Source organism: Notolepis coatsorum (genome assembly GCF_963971535.1).
Source record: "Notolepis coatsorum genome assembly, chromosome: 12".
Taxonomy (NCBI): domain Eukaryota; kingdom Metazoa; phylum Chordata; class Actinopteri; order Aulopiformes; family Paralepididae; genus Notolepis; species Notolepis coatsorum.
In genome coordinates, this window is record NC_140176.1 from 34758764 (window position 1) to 34783763 (window position 25000).

Here is a 25000-nt window from a genome sequence, read left to right on the forward strand (position 1 = left end):
TCTCTCTCTCTCTCTCTCTCTCTCTCTCTCTCTCCTCTCTCCTCTCCTCTTTCTATCTCTCTGCCAAACATAATCTTCTCTCTTTCTATATATCTTCCCTCTCTCTTTCTGAACACCCCATTTCTCATGGGTTCACACCTTCCATACCTCTCTCTCTCTCTCTGCACACCCCCATTTCTCACTGTCTCCCTCTTTCACCATCGCTCTCTCTTTCACGCACTTCCCACCTATCTGTCGGTGTCATCGCCCCCCCCCCCCCCTCTCTTGCTCTCTCTCCCCTGCGCACCTCCCTTGATGTCTATCTCTGTCTCAACCCCTTAACCCCCCCCCCCCCCCTCCCCCCTCTTCCTATCTCCTCCCTCCTCAGAGCCTAACTTCGTCTCTTCCTATGACATCGGTAACTTCACCTACTTCTTCTTCCGGGAGAACGCGGTGGAGCACGACTGTGGGCGGACGGTGTTCTCCCGCGCCGGCCGCGTCTGCAAGAACGACATCGGCGGCCGCTTCCTGCTGGAGGACACCTGGACCACCTTCATGAAGGCGCGGCTGAACTGCTCACGGCCCGGGGAGATCCCCTTCAACTACAACGAGCTGCAGGGAACCTTCTACCTGCCGGAGCTGGAGCTGCTCTACGGCATCTTCACCACCAATGTGTGAGTGTGGTCTCTCTCTCTTGCTCTCTCTCTCTCTCGCGCTCTCTCTCTCTCTCTCTCTCTCTCTCTCTCTCTCTCTCTCTCTCTCTCTCTCTCTCTCTCTCTCTCTCTCTCTCTCTATCTCTCACTCTATCTGTCTCTCTCTTGTGTGTGTGTCTCTCTCTCTGTGTCTCTCTCTCTCTCGCTCGCTCTCTCTCTCTCTCTCTCTCTCTCTCTCTCTCTCTCTCTCTCTCTCTCTCTCTCTATCTGTCTCTCTCTCTCTCTCTCTCACTCTATCTCTCTATCTGTCTCTCTCTGTGTCTCTCTCTCTCTCTCTCTCTCTCTGTGTGTCTCTCTCTCTCTCGCTCTGTGTCGCTCTCTCTCTCTCTTTATCTCTCTATCTGTCTCTCTCTCTCTTTATCTATCTCTCTCTCTATCTCTCTCTCTGTGTGCGTCTCTCTCTATCTATCTTTCTCTTTCTATCTCTCTCTCTCTCTCTCTCTATCTCTCCATGTCTCTCTATGTCTCTCTCTGTTGCTCCTTCTCTATGTCTCTCTCTCTAACCCTCCATGCATAGAAACTCATTGACAGAGGCACTTACACACACACACACACACACACACACACACACACACACACACACACACACACACAAACTCAACACTATTAAAAGCTGAGTAATCTATTATTTCTGGTCAATGCTTTCTCATTGCTGAAAGAGAGTTCTTTTGAAGGGTATTGGAAACATTCCCCCGGAAGGCAGTGTGTTTAATGAACAGCTGCGCTGGATTATAATTCACGTCGCCGGGGTCCCAACAGTTTGAGTTTAACTCAGTGCTTCTTTACCCCCCCCCCACTAGAGGGAGGAGCCGGGGTTCTTCCCCCCCCCCCCCCCCCCCCCCCCCCCCCCACTGCAGGCAGGAGCCTGGGTTATTTACCCCCCCCCCCCCCCACTGGAGGGAGGAGCCAGGGTTCTTTATCCCCCCCCCACTGGAGGGAGGAGCCGGGGTTCTTTACCCCCCCCCCCCACTGGAGGCAGGAGCCTGGCAACGTGTTGAAAATGACGGCCCTGAAAAGTCAAAGCCATAATATTATTCTCAGGCCAGAGATCTGCAGTGCATCTGTAACGGCTAGTCGGGTCGAGCGGAACGCCTCGATTGTGTCCTACTGTCGACTTTACTATCCCATGATGTCCCTCACACCGGAGTCATTGTCCACCGGCCCAGATGAATATTTATAATGGGCCCGAGAGCTCTGGTTGGGTGAGGATCAGTGCTTGTTCAAAGCGGGGGTGTAACAGAGCGTATGTAAGGCGCCCACTTGACCCCCAGCCGGTACACGACCCACCCACCCTGTACTTATCTTCGTATCGCCGTTCTCATATTTACCCTCTCCTCTCTCCTCGCGGCTCCCTGCTGTGCAGCGCTCCGCTCTCCGCCAGGTAGAGCCGCAGGTATCTCACCGCGGAGGCTAACTGGGCCATACTATTTGCCGTGTGATCACGCCGAGGTCGTGACCAAGTTTTTAATGCAGTGGTAAACTCTGGAACACGGAGCGAGAGAGAGAGAGAGAGAGAGAGAGAGAGTGAGAGAGAGAGAGAGAGAGAGAGGATGGATTCTCTACTTTTCTTTTTGCTAGGATCCACTTCCCCACTTGGGAGTCTTGGGAGCCGCGCATCATTCGAAGCTCTAATCTAGTCGGCAGCGCTTTGAAAGGTCAGCAGCCGCCGCGGTCAAAGGCTAGATAAATACTGCAGAGTCGGTCGCCACCGCAGTCTCCGTAGGAAAATAATTGCCCGGGCCTGCGCGGAGCTCTCTCACCATTGATCACATGCTGTCTTTATACACAGACACAGGCAGCGGCTCTATACTGTAACTCCGTCAGTCGGTCGTCCACAGAAGCCCCCCCTCAAGATCAAGTGAGTGTGGGTGATGGTACGTGTGTGGCGTGCGTTCATGCCGATCAGCTAATAGGGTGCGTGGCAATAGATAATTACATGACATAATTACATGACAGGTTTGGTTTCAACATTGGAGATGACACTTTAACCCTGCAAGACCCGGATATATTTCTACTTGCAATTTTTTTTTTCAACCTGGTAACATTTAGCTACCACACTCTCTCCCACTGTTGTATAAACACAACCAGTATAAAGCATGCTCTAATTTACATTTATGGGATATATTTCACAATAATAACATATGTGCATGTTCTAATGATCACCCAGCTGAGGAATCCCGTCCAGTGAAAAAGAGAGTTGTTCGTCCTTCAAGGATTTTGAAGTTGTGAAGTTTCCAGCCTCTGTGGGGGGTACTTATATGCAAATATCCTGGCCAATGGCATTGGCATTGCAAGACTAAACAATAGGATCCACTGATGATGTTTAGGTGAAAAAAGAACAGGAAAACAAATTATTTATACCCTTTTTTTGATCAAATACAAATGTTACACATGTGCAACTGTGGGCCTTGCAGGTTAAGCCTCTGGCTCCTCCCCCATGATAATGTCACTTCCTGCATTCTGCTATACTTTTCTGCATACATTTATAGTGGAAATGTCTTTATTCATGTAAAGGAAAAGACAACAAATATAATGCAGTAAGGCTCTCAGGCATCCTGTATTGCTTTCAAATATGTATTCTTTTTTGTGATCAAATAATAATTTTTTTCACATGAAACAAGACACAACACAATACAGTGACAATAATAATAATATAATAAACAGACAGAATAAGACATTTAAATTAATTTAAATTATATTAAATCAAATCATTTGTAAAATAATATATATCCAGGTGTAGCTCAGTAGATCCCCACCAAGCTGCACAATGGAGAATAGAACATTTGAAAAATAGACAATGTATATATATTACATATCTATAAAGTGAAACATCCCAAGCCCCCATCCGCCCCAGCCCCGACAGCCACGGCCCCCACCCCATGACATTTACATTTACATTTAGTCATTTAGCTGACGCTTTTATCCAAAGCGACTTACAAGTTCTGTACGACAAGCCATCAGGAAGGGCACAACTCTATCAGCTGAGCAACAATGTTCATCAAAGTGTTGAGTGCTACAGTGTAGGTTAGTTTATTAGGACAAGTGCATGACAGTACGGTTAGTTAGGGTTAGATTCTTTTTTTTTTTTTTTTTTTTTTTTAATTCAGATAATGGTTGAAGAAGTGCGTCTTTAGTCGACGGCGAAAGATTGGACGTGATTCGGCTGTCCTAACTGGGGTGGGTAGTTCATTCCACCATTGTGGGGCAAGGACTGAGAATAGGCGACTTCTCTTTGATGACCCTCCCGGAGCTTGGATAGGAGTAGGTCTGAGGCGGCCAGAAGATGCAGAGCGTAGGGGTCTTGAGGGTGTGTAGTTAGAGACCATTGACCGGAGGTAGGCGGGAGCGGTTCCCTTTGCCGCACGGTATGCTAGGTCGAGGGCCTTGAAGCGGATTCGTGCAGCAATGGGGAGCCAGTGCAGGTCCCTAAGAAGTGGGGTGACATGGGCCGACTTCGGTAGGTTTGAGATCAGGCGGGCCGCTGCGTTCTGAATGAGTTGAAGAGGCTTAGTGGCAGTGGCCGGGAGGCCAGCGAGCAGTGCATTGCAGTAGTCGAGGCGGGAGATGACTGTTGATTGGACGAGGAGTTGGGTGGCTTCTTTTGTCAGGAAGGGGCGTATCCTTCTGACGTTGCTCAGGAGGAATCGGCAGGTTCTGGTCGTCGCTGCGATGTGAGCAGAGAAGTTCAACTGGTCGTCGAGGACAACACCAAGGTTCTTGGCGGTCGGGGACGCAGTCACAGCTGCATTCTCGACTGTGATTGAAAGGTCGGTTAGGGGGGAGGATTTGGCCGGCAGGTGGAGCAATTCTGTTTTGCTTAGGTTCAGTTTGAGGTGGTTGGACGTCATCCAGGCTGAGATGTCGGACAGACAGGCCGAGATCCGCACAGAGACGTGGATATCTGAGGGAGGGAAGGAGAGGAAGAGTTGAGTATCGTCGGCATAACAATGGTAGGAGAAGCCATGAGACGTGATAATGTTACCCAGTGATTTAGTGTAGAGGGAGAAGAGAAGGGGTCCTAAAACCGAGCCCTGGGGGACACCCGTCCGCAGGGGGCGGGTGGCCGACAGGGTCCCTCTCCATGACACTTGGTAGGAGCGGTCATTGAGGTATGATGACAGCCATGTCAGCGCAGAGCCAGCCACTCCCATTCCTGCGAGGGCCGCAAGGAGGATCTGGTGGTTGACTGTGTCGAAGGCTGCAGATAGATCTAGGAGAATCAGGACAGAGGAGAGGCCTTTCGCTTTTGCTAAGTGAAGTGCCTCTGTGACCGCAATGAGGGCTGTCTCTGTGGAGTGACCAGTCCTGAAGCCTGACTGATTAGGGTCTAGGAGGTCATTCTGTAAGAGATAAGTAGTAAGTTGGTTGGATACAGCACGTTCAAGTGTTTTAGAAAGGAAGGAGAGAAGAGAGACAGGACGGTAGTTGCCTATGACAGTAGGGTTCAGGGTTGGTTTTTTTATGAGCGGCGTGACTCTGGCTTGTTTTAGGGAGGTGGGGACCACCCCCGAGTTGAGTGAGGAGTTGATGGTTGCAGTTAGGAATGGGAGGATGTCTGGTGCTATGGTCTGGAGGAGTGGGGAGGGTAGCTGGTCCAGCTGGCAAGTAGTCGGACGGTTTGACGTTACCAGTGTCAGGGTCTCTGCTTCTGTAATGGGAGAGAAAGATGACAGAGTGAAGGATGAGGTTCTCGATTCAGCATTTGGAATGGGTGGGGGCCTCAATAACATTCCGACTCCCCTGGGACCCTGAACCAGGGGCCCCCACCAGCCGGAGGCCGCAACCATCAAACCCACAACATCAAGGGCCAAAAACACCCCACCCCGTATATACAAGTATATATAGAAATAAAAATGTAAACAAATAAAAAGTAAAATTATAATAATACAATTATATTGCTAAAAGAAATGTCTAAAAGCCATTTCTTCCCCCACTCCCACCCCCCACCCCATGACCCCTCAGGACCAACCATCCCGCTCCCACTCCGCCGTTAGATCATTGACTTTACTCTCTCAGCTGCCGATGTCCACAAACCAATGTTAGATTCTTTGACTCCAATGACCAGAGCTGTGGAGATCTCTAAATAAATTAGATGAATAAATTAGAATGTTAAAGCCCAATTAATTATTGTAAGTTTGTCGGGTTGTTTCCATCTCATAGCTATACATTTTTTGGCTGCTGTAAATCCCACTAAAACAAGTATTTTTTGCTGTATAGTAGCCGGTAGCTGGGAGATATCATTCAGTAGTGTCGTTGCGGATAGTGGTATTGTCGAAGCACATTATGTCTGAAAGCTTAGCGGTTATGGTCTTCCAAAATTTTGCGACCAGTGGACATTCCAGAACATGTGCAGGAAAGTTCCAGCGGCCCCCAGGGCGCATAGGGTGCATCGGGAGTCACCCAAAAGACCCATCATACATAATTTCCTAGGGGTGAGATATGTTCTTTGTATATAGTTAAAGTGTATTTGTTGGTGATTGGGGTTACGGGAGGCCAGTGTATCTAGTCCAGATATCTCCCCAATCAAACTCGGGATCCAGTTCTGGAATATCTTCCCGCCAAATTGTATCTAAAGGGAGGTTCTTGTATGTGGACTTGAGTAAGAGTGTATAAAAGTCTGAAACGAAGCCCCTTGAGGTTGTTTTGTCTCTGATGAGTCTAAAAAAGGGGTTTCGATGTAGTGGCTGACCCCATGGGACCATCGTCAGTTGTAAATAAAAGAAAAAGGAGGCGCCAGGAAGGTCATAAAACTCTCTCAGGTCTTGAAACACGCAAAGGCCGGATTTATCATAAACATCCCCCATGGCCGGGTGTGGATTCCTTTCCTCTCCCATTGAGAGTTGTTAATGGGTGCTTTCAAATATGTATTCTATACATTACAGTTACAGGTAAGAAAGATATATTAATGTTTTGACCCCTTTAAAAAAAATTTACCTCTTGTTGGGAGGGGGTTGTCTTTCATATTTTCTGAGGGGGACACATTTACAATTCACGATTTTGAGGGGGACATGTCCCCTGTAACCCCCCTAAACCTACGCCTATGGTATTGGTGCATGCATACCTGTGGTGCTCTTTATAATCCTACTCTTCTTCTCTCTCTCTCTCTCTCTCTCTCTCTCTCTCTCTCTCTCTCTCTCTCTCTCTCTCTCTCTCTCTCTTTCTCTCTCTCTCTCTCTCTCTCTCTCCATATATTCTTTCCATCGTTCAGGAACAGCATCGCTGCGTCTGCAGTGTGTGCCTTCAATCTCACCGCCATCACTCAGGTCTTCGGCGGACCCTTCAAGTACCAGGAGAACTCCCGCTCCGCCTGGCTGCCCTACCCCAACCCCAACCCTGACTTCCAGGTAACGCACCGGCCCACAGGCCAGGACCGGCTGGTCACGGCACGTCGTCACCTCGGTGATGATAACTTAAGAGCAATTTTTTTTTACATCTGCACACAAATACCACATTCTTCGTTGCGTTGGAGCTCCTGTCAACATGCTTGGTAATGGTTGCTGTAGGACGTTTATATAGTGCCTTTCAAGGAACCCAAGACGCTTAACAAAAGAGGGGGACAAAGTAACTAAGGGGAAGGAAATCAGGGACATATGCCTCTGTCGTATAAAGAGGGAGACAAACTAATGGGAAGGAAATCAGGGACATATGCCTCTGTCGTATAAAGAGGGAGACAAACTAATGGGAAGGGAATCAGGGACATATACCTCTATCGTATAAAGAGGGAGACAAACTAATGGGAAGGGAATCAGGGACATATACCTATATCGTATAAAGAGGGAGACAAACTAATGGGAAGGGAATCAGGGACATATACCTATATCGTATAAAGAGGGAGACAAACTAATGGGAAGGGAATCAGGGACATATACCTATATCGTATAAAGAGGGAGACAAACTAATGGGAAGGGAATCAGGGACATAATACCTCTATTGTATAAAGAGGGAGACAAACTAAGGGGAAGGGAATCAGAGGGACAGTTGGGTAAAGGAGGCAGAGTCATTTAATACATCTACCCACTACACAGAGTTACGGTTAAGGTCAGGGGTTCGATTCCCACTTTTTCCAGCCACGAGAAAACACTTTGCGTTGCCATTGACACCTGTGCAGTTATATCTGCACAGTGGGTTTTGAAATGAACGTCGGATGTTTGGTCGTTTGCCTGGAAAGTTGGTTTCATGGCCCTTAGAGGTGTGGAAACAGCTCGGTACATAAAGGCCCCTTATATGATAAACATGGACTGTTGTTATTCTTAATGATACAGTAATACCCTCTCGTTGATTACAAGCCTCTTTTGAGTTTCACTGCCGATACGGTCATCTTGCTAAATCTTTTAGTAGTAATGTAAACACGCAAGTCCAAGCGTCTTACCAAAACGCTGCGGCCAAGTCAGCCAAAGAACTTGTGTGTGTATGTGTGTGTGTCTGTGTGTGCGTGTGCGCACAAGCTTATGTCCTCATAAATAAGTGTACTGTACTCAGAGATGAGCCGGCCTCAAGAGTCCCCGCAGACACATCCCTCACGTTAATGTCCGTCCCGGTTTCAATCACCCGTCTCTCCGCTCGTGAACTCATCCATAATGACAATCCCTCCTTATGAAAGCCAGCGATGAGGAGTTTACAGTGGTGCAGAAGTGCCATTAAAACGTGCTATGGACTGTAGATCCTCCCAATAAACCACGCTTTATGTTCTCCATGCTTTTTTTTTTTTTTAAACCAGAGGGGTCAACAGGACTTTTGGGATGTTTTAGTCCAGTACTGGTCCATATAATATATTTATACAGTGTATATATATATATAGCCAGTACTGATGTCTATATGTATATTCAGATTCAGATTCAGTTTTATTGTTGCATCTTGTCACATTTATATACAAAAAGAGCAAAGTTCTTGGGTCTTGCCCCCTCGACCTACAGCATGTCAATCAAATACACAATAGAATACATACGAAAGAAACACAATAAAAACCAGCATAATAATGATGTAAGAAAAAGTGACAGTGCTGAGAGTGGTGATATAAAAAGTGCACCAGTAGAATGAAATGTACATACTGTACAGTACTTACAAATACATAAAATACTACATACATAAAAACACAGGGTAATATCCTAATCGTTAGGTAGTGTTCATGAGTCTGATGGCTGGTGGTAGAATGAGTCCTTGAGCCTGCTGGACCTGGCTCCGAGGCTGCGGTAACGCCTCCCGGAAGGCAGCAGTTGAAACAGACTATATATACAGTATATCGTTCCAAACGCGTGGTCTAGGGAACCCCAGGGGTCCATTATGGGGTCCCTAGCAACATTGTTTAATTAAAGGTTGCATTGTGGCGAGAGTGTACTGTATACTCTGTGTCATTTGGTTATTCTGATCATCTGTTACCCCCCCCCCACACACACACACACTATTATTCTATTTCTATTCCCACTTTCACCATTGTACCTTTATTTCCGGTCTCTGAGCGCCACAGTAACGATACCGGCTAGTGTGGATATCCTCAAGCGGAATAAATAATGCCTCTATGAACACAAAGTGCTTAGCTGGCGCCTTCTCCTTGTGTAAGTAAAGAAATTGACGGACCTTGGAAGGCTAATGTATCCCTTTCTAGATACTGTGTCACGGACGCACGTCGGAAGTGGAATTACCAAAGGCTGGCTTTGTCCTTGTTGCCCGGGCACACAAGATGGATGTCTACAGTATGGACCGCTATGTAATGGAGGACGCAGCGCAGAGCGTACAACCACCTGAGTTGTAGGCCCGCTGTGTGTTACCTTGGTTCTTATTTGTGAAATAGATTATTAGTAGGGATGTTCGATATTGGCTTTTTTACCGATATCCGATATTGCCCAACTCTTAATTTCCGATACCGATATCAACCGATACCGATGCAGGGTTCCCCCCCCCCCAAAAAACGGAATAACTTTAGGTAATTAACATTACATATCTGTTTTTGTGGAATTAACACAACATTATGCATACTTTTGACAATAAATAAAATAAGAATTTGCCTGGGTAAATAAAGGGTAAATAAATGTAAAAAATAATAATAATAATAATTTTTTTAAACCGATACCGATCATTTCCGATATTACATTTTATTGCCAATATCGGCCGATAATATCGGACATCCCTAATTATTAGTTTAACTTTCTTTGCGAGGGCCGTGGTCCCAACGCGTGAGAACCTTGCATGGGTCCTTGGCGGGAAGTAAAACCCCGCGTCAGACAGAACTAAGCTGTTTCTCTTGATGCCACGGAGGGAGTGTTTTATCAGGGGAAGTGCCGGCGCTCAGCGGTGGCCCGGCTTAGCAGATAGCGACGGAGCTAATCCACGCGCCGCTCCGAGGGGGAGACAGGACTCCCTCCGCGGTTTGGCTGCCGGCGGGGCTGACACACGCCTCGCTACACATGTTCCCCATCACTGGCTCCCTGGATCATCTTACCATCGGGGGAGGGGGGAGGGGGGGGCGAGGGGACGGGAGGTGGGGTCGTTTATGAGCATTCGTGACGTACGGTGACACGTAGGCGCCCCCCCCTCCCCCCCACACAGAGTATACGCACATACATGCACACTTACACACTCGTCTACAAGGATACGCACGAACATGTGTGTGCACACGCATGCACACACACACGCACACACACACACAGATTATACACGCATACAGGCACACACTCGTCTACAAGGATACCCACACATGCACACACACACACACACACACACACACACACACACACACACACACACACACACACACACACACACACACACACACACACACACTGTAGCAAAAATTCCTACACATGCTGAAATCGTCATGCAGAAAAAAAAAGTGTCTGCTATCTCAGTTTATATACGGAAAAAAATAAGGAGCCCAGCCTTGTATCTCACACACACTCGCACAAATGTACAAACAGCGGACAGACACACATGCGCACGCACAATCTATATTGTCAGCATATCACCTCGGGTTGAGCGAAAATCACTTACCCTCGAGGAAAACCAATTTCCCCCCCTATCTGACGCCAGGGCTGACCGTGGCTTTGGTGGGTTGGGCACTACGTGCGCCGCGGCACAGGGGGCTTATACCAGCCACAGGCTTCTTATAGGGGCCGCATTCCACCCCCCCCCCCCCCCCCCCCATATCTCCCTCTTTACCCCCACGTCTCCACTTAAGCTGCGGGTGGATCGCCGCTCCTCCTCCTTCTCTCCTCTCCTCTTCCTCTCCTCCGCCGGACCTCTCTCCTTATCGCGGTCACAGCGACGTCTTCATCTAGCGCTTGTCAATGTCGGGAGGAGTGGAGGGGATTAGCGGCGGACTGGCATTGATGTAAAATGGCCCCCGAATATTCTATATCATCCAGGTCCTTCACACCTCTTTAGACACACGAGTACAGACTTACGGCGGCGCACAGACACGTAGGAACGGAGGACACAGCCGGTAATACAGTCACACACACACACACACGCACACGCACACACGCACACACACGCACACGCGCACACACACACACACACACACACACGCGCACACACACACACACACACACACACACACACACACACACACACACACACACACACGCACGCACGCACGCACGCACGCACGCACGCACGCACACACACACACATGCATGCATGCATAGGGGACCATAGATTTCCCAAGTATGGATAATTGTGCCTCTGCACTTATCACTCTCACGTCGGCCATTGATTGAGAGCTTAATTCCCTGTCTTGTCTGGAAAAATATCCCTCCGTTCAGTTAAACTGTATGGATTGATTCGGGCCGGGTTTGTGCGGCTTATGAATCATCCTCGGCCAGGCATTGCTACCGGCTAATACCAGGACTGTGGACAATAGCTTTTCACTGTAATGTAGACGCACATTTTCTTTTTCTTTTTAAGCCCCCATCCACAGGGAGATTCTGAACAAATCTGACAGGTGTGATATTTTCTTAGTGTGTGTGTGTGTGTGTGTGTGTGTGTGTGTGTGTGTGTGTGTGTGTGTGTGTGTGTGTGTGTGTGTGTGTGTGTGTGCGTGTGCGTGTGTGCATGTGTGCATGTGTGTGAGTGACGGGAGCGGAGTCTTCAAACAGCTTTTGCTCCTCCTCGGGGAGCGATGTGCCTTCGCTCCCGTTTATGATCAATTACACACGAAACGTGACACTCGAGATGGAAACGCGCCTCTCGCTGAAGCGCTGCGCGATGCGACCGTCCCTGTGTTATTTTAGTAGAGGAGCCGGCGTGCCCTCGCGCCTCACCGTCTTGCAGCGGCCCTCGGACCACGGGCCCCTCTGATGATGACGTGACGGAGACAGCTGAGCGCCGGGGGCCAAATGATCGCTCTGTCCCGTAACCTCGACTCTTGGAGGGAAATCAATCATCCGCCCGCCTCCTCCTCCTCCTCCTCCACGAGTCAGTCTGTCTAGCGAGATCTCACTGTAACAAGCGACTTCACAAACAAACTCCACCTGTCACGCTTAAAGGTCCCCTCCACTCAAACACGTGTTTGTTTGGAATGGTTAATAATGGCATTTGTGCAGTACCAGAGCACCTTGTTCACATTATTCCCCTGGAGAGGGAGAGCTCCGCTGTACTTCCCTGAAATCTTCAGTTGCACGTGTGATGTCACTAATAGGTTGAACCTATCATGGTCCAATTTGTGGTAACTTGACACCTTTAGCTTCAGCTACACAGAGAGCTGAGCAAGCATCGACATGTCTTGAAAGATTATAAGCTGGCGACGTGGAATTCCTGGTGAATATTAATGGGTGCTTGTTGCCAATTTGCATATTCATAGCTCCTTGCATTTTCAATGAGGGTACAGGTGTAGAGATGCTGCTAAGCCATTTTCAGGAGTTAATTGAACAATTTGGTGAAATAAATAGAGTGGTCATCTGGTAATCTGAAGGTCCCCGATTCGATCCAGCCTCGTACAGCCTCTTTACAGCCTCTTTACAGCCTCTTTACAGCCTCTTTACATCATCTTTACAGCCTCTTTACAGCCTCTTTACAGCCTCTTTACAGCCTCCTACAGACCACAGCCTCTTTACAGCCTCTTACAGCCTCTTTACAGCCTCTTTACAGCCTCTTTACAGCCTCTTTACAGCCTCTTTACAGCCTCCTACAGACCACAGCCTCTTTACAGCCTCTTTACAGCCTCTTTACAGCCTCTTACAGCCTCCTACAGCCTCTTACAGCCTCTTTACAGCCTCTTTACAGCCTCTTACAGCCTCCTACAGCCTCTTACAGCCTCTTTACAGCCTCTTTACAGCCTATTTACAGGATCTTTACAGCCTCTTTACAGCTTATTTACAGGATCTTTACAGCCTCTTACATCCTCTTACAGGATCTTTACAGCCTCTTTACAGCTTATTTACAGGATCTTTACAGCCTCTTACATCCTCTTACAGGATCTTTACAGCCTCTTTACAGCCTATTTACAGGATCTTTACAGCCTCTTACATCCTCTTACAGCCTCTTTACAGCCTCTTTACAGCCTCTTTACAGCCTATTTACAGGATCTTTACAGCCTCTTACATCCTCTTACAGCCTCTTTACAGCCTCTTTACAGCCTCTTTACAGCCTCTTTACAGCCTCTTTACAGCTTCTTTACAGCCTCTTTACAGCCTCTTTACAGCCTCTTTACAGCCTCTTTACAGCCTCCTACAGCCTCTTTACAGCCTCTTTACAGCCTCTTTACAGCCTCCTACAGCCTCTTTACAGCCTCTTTACAGCCTCTTTACAGCCTCCTACAGCCTCTTTACAGCCTCTTTACAGCCTCTTTACAGCCTCCTACAGCCTCTTTACAGCCTCCTACAGCCTCTTTACAGCCTCTTTACAGCCTCTTTACAGCCTCCTACAGCCTCTTTACAGCCTCTTTACAGCCTCTTTACAGCCTCCTACAGCCTCTTTACAGCCTCTTTACAGCCTCTTTACAGCTTCTTTACAGCCTCTTTACAGCCTCTTTACAGCCTCTTTACAGCCTCTTTACAGCCTCCTACAGCCTCTTTACAGCCTCTTTACAGCCTCCTACAGCCTCTTTACAGCCTCTTTACAGCCTCTTTACAGCCTCTTTACAGCCTCCTACAGCCTCTTTACAGCCTCTTTACAGCCTCTTTACAGCCTCCTACAGCCTCTTTACAGCCTCTTTACAGCCTCCTACAGCCTCTTTACAGCCTCTTTACAGCCTCTTTACAGCCTCTTTACAGGATCTTTACAGCCTCTTTACAGCCTCTTTACAGCCTCCTACAGCCTCTTTACAGCCTCCTACAGCCTCTTTACAGCCTCTTTACAGCCTCTTTACAGCCTCTTTACAGGATCTTTACAGCCTCTTTACAGCCTCTCTACAGCCTCCTACAGCCTTTTTACAGCCTCTTTACAGCCTCCTACAGCCTCTTTACAGCCTCTTTACAGCCTCTTTACAGCTTCTTTACAGCCTCTTTACAGCCTCTTTACAGCCTCTTTACAGCCTCCTACAGCCTCTTTACAGCCTCTTTACAGCCTCCTACAGCCTCTTTACAGCCTCCTACAGCCTCTTTACAGCCTCTTTACAGCCTCTTTACAGCCTCTTTACAGGATCTTTACAGCCTCTTTACAGCCTATTTACAGCCTCTCTACAGCCTCCTACAGCCTTTTTACAGCCTCTTTACAGCCTCCTACAGCCTCTTTACAGCCTCTTTACAGCCTCTTTACAGCTTCTTTACAGCCTCTTTACAGCCTCTTTACAGCCTCTTTACAGCCTCTTTACAGCCCCCCCCGCCCCTCCCTCTGCCGTTGAGGTGAATGAGTTGTAAAGTGCTGTGGATAAACATGCTATACAAACAGTCCATTTACCATTTATCTAAGATACACTTACAAAGCCTAAATGGAAACCTTATGAGGCTTTTTTATTGACGGGTACATTCAGCACGCATGCTCTTTCATAGTAAACAATGGGCACATTCACAGTAAGATCACACACACACAAAGATGAGGAGCATGTTCAGCCATAGACTTATCCCCCCACGACACACCACAAACCGCCTCGGCCAGTCCTTCGTGCCAGTAGCCATCAGGCTCCACAACCGTGGGCACAGACTGCTGCCAATTGCTGGAGAGCTAACGGCTGGTGAACTTGAGAACTGTTAATAATAAACACTGTTAGGACTATCTGACTCTTAATAGACCTGTTTCTCGTCCACGTCAGACTCAGTGTGCGCACGCTTCAATGTGGCAAAAAGAACGTAATCCTGGTTAGAACAACGGGGCGGACTACAATATATTGGCATTTGTTAGCCATGCTAGCGATCTAAACAATCAATCCATGCCAAAGCTAGACGTGTAAAGGTGAAAGACTCACACTCACAGCCATGCTGATTTTGGCTAAATGTCATCCAACCGTTTTAGTTTGAAACAACTTTTAGTCAGGGGAGTGTCATGGTTTCTCCATAGAGCCCCGTTGTACTTCTTTTGGCGCAGCAGCTCGCACAGGTACGAGGTGACTTAGTCACGTGACTCAGTTGGTATTGCTGATACCGGTATGTTTATAAACAAGAAACAGGTCTATAATAGACACTGTTAGGACTATCTGACTCTTAATAATAAATACTGTTAGGACTATCTGACTCTTTATAATAAACACTGTTAGGAATATCTGACTCTTAATAATAAACACTGTTAGGACTATCTGACTCTTAATAATAAACACTGTTAGGACTATTTGACTCTTTATAATAAACACTGTTAGGAATATCTGACTCTTAATAATAAATACTGTTAGGACTATTTGACTCTTTATAATAAACACTGTTAGGAATATCTGACTCTTAATAATAAATACTGTTAGGACTATCTGACTCTTTATAATAAACACTGTTAGGAATATCTGACTCTTAATAATAAACACTGTTAGGACTATCTGACTCTTTATAATAAACACTGTTAGGAATATCTGACTCTTAATAATAAACACTGTTGGGACTATCTGACTCTTAATAATAAACACTGTTAGGACTGTCTGACTCTTAATAATAAACACTGCACAGACTCTGGTGCAGTGTGGTTCTACGGTCTGGACCATGTATACCATCATCACTATTACTACTGTCTGATTGAATCCTGCCACTCACTACTGTTCACTACTGCTACTGCAATCTCTATTATCATTACTACTTGCACTTTGTTCTATGTTCTATTATTATTACTACCTATCCTACATGCTGCTATGACACTTGAATTATTGAAGTATTAATAAAGGACCACTTGACTTGACACACAAAACACGGTGAAACCTCTGATGCAGAAACGAGGGCCGTTGCACACACACAAACACACACACACATACACACACACACATGTATATAACAGTATCCACACACAGCGTCCCGTCCCCCTGTCCTTCAGGGTTTTATTTCCCCCTCTCCCCGTGGCGGGGGCGCTGATCCGTCGCCCGGTCCAGGGAAGCCTTCTATGATTCCCAGCTGTCAGCCCGGGGAAGGCCAGCGATTGATTTGTATAAAGCGTCTGCGCTGGCTGTCGTCCGCTGAAGAATATCTGTTCCCATTCTAGCCTGGGGGCATTTCCCCGCGAGAGCCAATCGGATGCAAGGCCGCGTGCGGTCGGGCCGGGCCGCTGCCAGATCCATACGCCGCGTGTGAACCTGTGAAGATGTGACTGGGGTTGAAAACGGGACAATTATCTGGTTTTATGTAATCGTCAAGTGAAATATACTGTATGTATGTGTCCTTGCTCGCCGTCCCCAGGGGCAGGTCTATACTTTGTGGGGGGGGGGGGGCGATCCCGGGTCCAGGGGGCCCGGCCCTAAAGCACTGCGCTCTGACACGGACATGCCTGGTTAGCCTGGGCTCTGATGAGCAGGTCACCATCCTGCCTCCCTGCTTCAGACAGGCCGGGGCGAACGTGAAGAGATGGATGGAAGGGAGACGGAGGAGATGACAGGAGATCTTTATCAATTTACCCCGTCGCCTTGGTTGGGAGGGAAGGAAATCTGCTTAAAAAAGAAAAGAAATGGGAGGCAGGCTGGCCTAGAGGTAGGCCTGTAACCGTAAAGTCACCAGTTCGATCCCCGCCACTGACGAGAGGGTGTGTTCCAGCTGTGAGCTGGTGACTGGTATTACATCTATGGTGCCCATCATCATACACACATGAAATGCATGTGTGTATGTGTAACTAGGATGGATATGAGGACTGTGTGTATGTGTAACTAGGAGGGATATGAGGACTGTTTGTATGTGTAACTAGGAGGGATATGAGGACTGTGTATGTGTAACTAGGAGGGATATGAGGACTGTGTGTATGTGTAACTAGGAGGGATATGAGGACTGTGTGTATGTGTAACTAGGATGGATATGAGGACTGTGTGTGTGTGTAACTAGGATGGATATGAGGACTGTGTGTATGTGTAACTAGGAGGGATATGAGGACTGTGTGTACGTGTAACTAGGATGGATATGAGGACTGTGTGTATGTGTAACTAGGAGGGATATGAGGACTGTGTGTGTGTGTGTAACTAGGAGGGATATGAGGACTGTGTGTATGTGTAACTAGGAGGGATATGAGGACTGTGTGTGTGTGTAACTAGGAGGGATATGAGGACTGTGTGTATGTGTAACTAGGAGGGATATGAGGACTGTGTGTATGTGTAACTAGGAGGGATATGAGGACTGTGTGTATGTGTAACTAGGATAGATATGAGGACTGTTTGTATGTGTAACTAGGAGGGATATGAGGACTGTGTGTGTGTGTATGTGTAACTAGGAGGGATATGAGGACTGTGTGTATGTGTAACTAGGAGGGATATGAGGACTGTGTGTATGTGTAACTAGGAGGGATATGAGGACTGTGTGTATGTGTAACTAGGAGTGATATGCGAAAAGACAAATTGCCATGTGTACATTGACAATAAAGTAATCTTTTAACCTTGGTGGAGAAGAAGCAGGGGCAACCCTTGCCCTTCCAGGGGCCCAGAGTAAGAACGGGGGCCCCCACCACCTTCTTCCCTTTCTTTGCCGTCCAACTCCCTCGCCACCCCATGAGTATCGGTATCAAGAAATTAGGCCAAGGAAACACGTCTTGATTATACATTTATGGAGAGAGAGGGGAGGGGAACGCACAGCAGCGCTGGGAGAGGTGCTGACCACCATGAAAACATAATGCATTAGTGTGATGGAAGGTAGTATTCTCCATGCAAAACATATTTACTGACAAAGCAAACATTGAAGAGGACTGTCATGTTGAAATGTTAGATTTGTCAGTACATATTTTCTTATATTGAGTGTGTAATAAGTGTGTAATAATGTGTTAGTGTAATAGTGTGTTAGTATAATAGTGTGATAGTGTGTAATAGTGTGTTAATATAATAGTGTAATAGTGTGTACTAGTGTGCTAGTGGAATAGGGTGTACTAGTGTAATAGTGTGTAATAGTGTGCTAGTGTAATATGCCAATAGTTGTAATAGGAATAATGTGTACTACATTCTGTTGTGGAAGGACAGCTCATTCACTGAGAGACTTACACTGCATCAGGGTAAGACATTTTAAGTCATTTAGTAATATCTTTAAACTGAGACTTGATTGCTGACTTGACCAGCTGACTTGATTAAGGGGCGTGTTTAAAGCGGCCATTTTGTTTCCTTAAGTGACCCATTAAAAGCTGCTTCCTGCTTAAAGACAGCACTTGTGTACTGAGTGTGATCTCAGAGCCCTGTCACTGCTTAAAAGCAGAACCTCAGCCTCTCCTGGAATCACTCTGTACTACATTCTGTTGTGGAAGGACAGCTCATTCACTGAGAGACTTACACTGCATCAGGGTAAGACATTTTAAGTCATTTACGAATCCGCTTCAAGGCCCTCGACCTAGCATACCGTGCGGCAAAGGGAACTGCTCCCGCCTACCTCCGGTCAATGGTCTCTAACTACACACCCTCAAGACCCCTACGCTCTGCATCTTCTGGCCGCCTCAGACCTACTCCTATCCAAGCTCCGGGAGGGTCATCAAAGAGAAGTCGCCTATTCTCAGTCCTTGCCCCACAATGGTGGAATGAACTACCCACCCCAGTTAGGACAGCCGAAACACGTCCAATCTTTCGCCGTCGACTAAAGACGCACTTCTTCAACCATTATCTGAATTAAAAAAAATAAAAAAAAAATCTAACCCTAACTAACCATACTGTCATGCACTTGTCCTAATAAACTAACCTACACTGTAGCACTCAACACTTTGATGAACATTGTTACTCAGCTGATAGAGTTGTGCTCTTCCTGATGGCTTGTCGTACAGAACTTGTAAGTCGCTTTGGATAAAAGCGTCAGCTAAATGACTAAATGTAAAAATGTAAATGTAAATGTGTGAAGGTCTGCTTTGATTGGTCTACATGTGCCCCGCCCCCTACACTTAAGCCCCGCCTAGCATGTAGGCTACTAGAATATTAATATGTGGCTGCCGCCTGGTGGAGATTTACGATCTACTGAGCGCACCTTTCTAGTGTCTACTTTTCCCCCCTTTTTCTGATTGCTAATGGACCCTCAGCAGGAGGCATGGCCCCTAGGCAGTAGGCAGTAGGTGCAGTGCTTCACTTGCTTCATTTGCTTGTACGACAAGTGGGCTCTGGTGAGAAGTCTCAAAATGGCAGTACCTAAATGAATTCTCTTTGCAGTAGAATTTGGGATTGTGGTATCAGTGGTATATAACCCCTCTATATACTTACTTGTACACCTGCATATAACCCATAGCTCTGTATGATAGCATGTCCAATAATGCTGTTTATACCATATATTTTATTCTCACCGCATATACTGTATCTATCCACACCTGTCTGTAGTTACCTGCACATAGTCCTTTACTATATCTATATCTGTAGATATCCTACTCTTACTAGTTACACTACTGGCCAGTATGACTTACTACCATACTGTCTTTATACCTGTATCACTGTACATATTAATACTACAACTCTGTACATACATCTGATTAGGACTATTACTCAGTAGTACTAATTTATATATTTATATACCCAGTTTAATTACCTGTACATTGTGTATATATTACTATTGCACTTTACTGTTACATTTGCACTTTGGTTGGATGCCAAACTTATTTTGGTTGTACTGTATATTGTGCTGTATGATGACACTACAATTCAATCTAAGTGGTAACTAAGGATAACCATGTCTTTGTCCCATGGTCCCGTGAAATACAATGCTGTGTTATTGGCATCCTGTAGGATTCTGTTGCTAATTTTACATTTCAATACATTTGACAATAAGACGTCTAAGTAGAATGTAGAATAATAAATGTGTATTTAATGATTATCCCTATGATTGATAATGATGATGATTTTGTTGACAACCCTCAATCCCCAGACCACGTCACTTAAAACCCCATCTGTAATTTCTTCCCCCTTTGATCCCATAAGGGTTTATCCACAAACATTGTCGACTTTCATTTGTAGACGGAAGACGCGCTTTTTGAAACTTTCCTAATCCTTTTGTAAATCGGAGAATGTGTTCTGGTTTACCCCAGTGTTTACAGACATCCCTAATGTAAACAAAGCATTTACTGCCACACGGCAAATACACGCCTCGTATTTACATCCGAGTTCCAGTGTTGGTCCTCGTATCAACGGCTCAGTCCATCGACTGGAGAACGTCTCTGCATTCTGATCTGGCGGCCGTACCCCGCTTGTTTACATTTGGACTACAGACTTGACCTTTAGAGTGAGACCCGGTACGTGCCAATGAGCCCCTCACTGGCAACGTCTGCCTGTTGACCTCTTATGTAAAAATGTAAATGTAATCCTGCTGGTCTGTGGGAAAGGAATAAAGTCTCTGACTTCTAGCGCGTGTGAGAGTGTGTTCTGGGCTTGTTTGATGAGTAAGAAGGGGGGCCAGTTGGGGAGTTATCTTCACACCGAGCAGATATTCCACACGACGCCCACGTCCTGCGGCAGAGAATCTGCTGTGGGAGCGAGAGGCTGCTGGGATGGATTTCTGCAATATGGTGTGATATCAGTGCATGATGAAAAAGAAGAGAATAAATCTAGTAAAAGTATGAATTGCACCCTCTAATGTGAGAGGCTTTTGTAAAGTTTATAATGTTAGATTATATTGGATTAGATTAGATTAGATTCAATTCGGTTTTATTTTATTTTATTCGATTAGATTTGTTGTCATTGCACAAGTACAGGTACGGAGTACAATGAAACACTTGTGGCGCAGGACGTGTCTAGCCTGTGATATTTAAGCATTACATCACACGCAGGAGTGGTTTGTGACCAATAAACCATGCCTAGGGGTGGTTGTTAGGCCCGAGGCGCAGCCGAGGGTCGTTAGACCCCCCTAGGCATGGTTTATTGGTCACAAATCACGACTGCACGTGGTGTAAAGCTTTTATACAACTGCCAGATTCATCCAACCTTATTTCTATACAATAAACACACATTAATCGAAGATTTATTGAAAAAACCATCCGCCAGAAAAAGTAGTTCCCACAACTCCATGTGGAAGCAGCTTGAAGTGCATCCAACCAAACTAACACATCCAACTGTGTATTATTGGAATGATTGAGAGAAGTTGCCTCATGTGGAAGCAGCTTGAAGTGCATCCAACCAACTAACACATCCAACTGTGTATTATTGGAATGATTGATTGAAAATTTATTAAAACGTTTTCTTTGCCCTATAGGAAAAAAACGTTTTCTTCGCCCTATTTTTTTATTTATTTCTTTTAGCCTAAACTTAACCAGTTGGAAACCAGGGGTACAGTAATAAAATTAGCAATCAACCAATCAATCAATTCAATAGACCATGCTCACTTAAAACAGCGCTGCTTCTCTCTCAGTCTGACTCCCCCGCTGTTGCAGACAGGAGTGTGTGTGTGTGTGTGTGCGTGTGTGTGTGTGTGTGTGTGTGTGTGTCACAGTGTGTGTGTGCGTGTGTGTATATGTGTGTGTGTGTGTGTGTGTGTGTGTGTGTGTGTGTGTGTGTGTGTGTGTATGTGTGTGTGTGTGTTTGTGGGTACGCCAGCGTCGGACAGTGTGAGAGAGAACGCTGCAAGAAAGTAGGAAGGAAGAAATTTAAATCAATCAATTAATCTATCAATCAATCCGCGATTTTTCTTTTGTTCTAGATTGAGTCAAGACCCATCAATTACATCATCCAACATTGTTTAAAATACTAACACATTCCCCTTGACAGAATCGCTTCATATTTAGTCGTTATGGTGCTTTCAACATAACCATTTGATCTCCGCGATCCTGTTTTCTCCCGGAGTGAGCCGGGGAGGGTTATGTGATTTGGTTGTGGGCGGGTCCTGAGCCCAGGACCGTGGATTGTTACCAATAAAGACGTGTGAATGGCCAATCAGAATCGAGAAATTTGCATGCCGTTGTATAATTGTCAATATTAGCAGGTTGTCTGTACATACAGTACCTGCATATAATCCTTTTTACATATCTGTAGATACTATAGCTATATCTGTACATACACCTGTATGCCTTCTGACCTACTCTTACTAGTTACACTGCCGGCCAGTATGACTTACTACCATAGTGTCTTTATACCTGTATCCCTGTACATATTAACACTTTGACGACCGTTCGTTGCCGTCTAATATAGGGCCAGAGGACCAAGGTTTGTCAACAAACCGATGTGTCTTTGTATAGCTATATCTATACTTTATAGTATTGCTATCCCTCCATTCTCATTGTCACTTGAGTGCATAAACCGTCCCTTCATAATGGCTTAAAGAAAATAAAAATCCATTGGTTGGTTGTCATTTTATAGCGTTGTGAATATAAGCTTTATCGCAGTTTTCATCTCATATTTTTTCTGGAAAGCTAGTTATAGGGCTAAAGGCTAATAACGTTATATTGAACGGCATTTCTGTTGTATATATACGAATGAAATAAAACAAACTGCTTATCATCCGGACTATTCCAGAGCATCTATGGATGAAATGGGAGCGGCGGGGGACGCTGATTAGTATTATTGATTACCAATAGAGTGTCCGTGCAAGTAGCCACATTCACAGATCGATGGCTTGCGTTTTACAACAAGCTCCAATCCGGCTATAATTTGGGTGAAGAGGGTCCTACCGTCAGCCCATGTGATCGCCGGCAGCATTTCTCCATTATTCATCGGCATCTGGTAGATCGGTATGTCCATTGGCTGATCATAAATCCCATTATTCCAGGCTGAAATCTGCGAACCGTGATCAACGGTGCAGGCTGTTAGTTTGGGATCAGGCTAAAATGAAACGCCCATAGATGGTAAAAAAAAAAAAATCCACTCGCCCACAATGATACTGCAGTGGAGCGATGGCGCCCCTAAGAGGATCTGGCCGGTATTGCATGCTCGCGATTCCACAGAGGCGGGTAGATCTGCAGAGTCGGTGGGCGATGTCGATCCGGTTATTAATATGCAATAAAAGCAATAACAACTTGCCGCGTATATATACGTGATTCTGTCCACAACGCATGTATTCGAAACACGTATTAACTCATGGCTGGTCCTTAAAGTGTTAATACTACAACTCTGCACATACATCTGATTAGCACTATTACTCAGTAGTACTAATTTATATATTTTATACCCAGTTTAATCACCTGTACATTGTATATTACTAGTGCACTTTACTGCTACATTTGTATGTTGACAATACATTTTAATCTAACCTAATGTAATCTATATCTGCCTTTTCCCCATTTTAATTTTTGTTTATATTTTCCTTTGTTCAAATCTGTTTGGAAATTTACTTCTGTAACATTGAGAATAAGATAACAATAAAGAAGATTCATATTTATACAAAACGTTATGACTTAATGACAGCCGGGACTGTGGACTATTTTGTGATAGAAAAGTGACAAAATAGTTCATAAACAACACATTAATTCGATCCACTTCCATTATTCCCACAGTTTGGTACCGTCGGCTTCTAAACATTATGAAGTAATTTAACCCTTTCACTGCCACACAACAGAAGGTTAACCCTTTACTATCACACAACCGACAGTCACAAAAGGGTTAACCGGCTGTCGTGTGGCAGTGAAAGGGTTAACCTTATGTGTATTGTCGCAGTGAAAGGGTTAACCGGTTATAGTGCCGCAGTGAAAGGGTACATTTCGAAACAAGGTATTGACAATATGAAGAGAAAAAGTGAAAGCTCTGTATGAAACAGTATCTCTCTTCACTGTTTACGGTACGGTTTTATTGCAAAGGAGGCAATGTATTTTTATTAGAATATTTTTTTTTCAGACTGGTGAATTTCAGATAATCATTGATTTATTTATACAATCTTCAAATATAGCCCTCCTTGCAAAGATAGCAAGCCAACACAACCCTGGTTCAAAATGGGTCCAGATCTACCTCATCACAGACCCTCTCTGTCCCTCAGATCTACCTCATCACAGACCCTCTCTGTCTCTCAGATCTACCTCATCACAGACCCTCTCTGTCCCTCAGATGTACCTCAATCACAGACCCTCTCTGTCCCTCAGATCTACCTCATCACAGACCCTCTCTGTCCCTCAGATGTACCTCAATCACAGACCCTCTCTGTCCCTCAGATCTACCTCATCACAGACCCTCTCTGTCCCTCAGATCTACTGTACCTCATCACAGACCCTCTCTGTCTCTCAGATCTACCTCATCACAGACCCTCTCTGTCTCTCAGATCTACCTCATCACAGACCCTCTCTGTCCCTCAGATCTACCTCATCACAGACCCTCTCTGTCCCTCAGATGTACCTCAATCACAGACCCTCTCTGTCCCTCAGATCTACCTCATCACAGACCCTCTCTGTCCCTCAGATCTACTGTACCTCATCACAGACCCTCTCTGTCTCTCAGATCTACCTCATCACAGACCCTCTCTGTCTCTCAGATCTACCTCATCACAGACCCTCTCTGTCCCTCAGATCTACCTCATCACAGACCCTCTGTCTCTCAGATCTACCTCATCACAGACCCTCTCTGTCCCTCAGATCTACCTCATCACAGACCCTCTGTCTCTCAGATCTACCTCATCACAGACCCTCTCTGTCCCTCAGATCTACTCATCACAGACCCTCTGTCTCTCAGATCTACCTCATCACAGACCCTCTCTGTCCCTCAGATCATCATGTACAGCAAACAGCAGTGTTTCCAAAGCATCCACTCGACCCGCCCCCTTCCTCTCTCAGGTCCCGCCTTGTCCTCTCTCAGGTCATGACCCTTCCTCTCTATCAGGGCCCGCCCCTTTCCTCTCCCAGACTCCGCCCCTTCATATTCCAGGTCCCGCCCATTCATCTCTCAGGCCCCACCCCTCCCTCTATCAGGT

General features: G+C 46.0%; 1 protein-coding gene across 1 annotated transcript in view; it reads left to right on the forward strand.

Annotated features, from left to right (window-relative positions):
- Positions 1 to 25000, forward strand: part of sema5a (sema domain, seven thrombospondin repeats (type 1 and type 1-like), transmembrane domain (TM) and short cytoplasmic domain, (semaphorin) 5A) — a 378077-nt gene that overhangs the window by 157329 nt on the left and 195748 nt on the right. Inside the window, 2 exon segments of the mRNA XM_084325800.1 lie at positions 368 to 653; positions 6901 to 7036. Of these exon segments, the coding sequence (XP_084181926.1) occupies positions 368 to 653; positions 6901 to 7036 (422 nt within the window).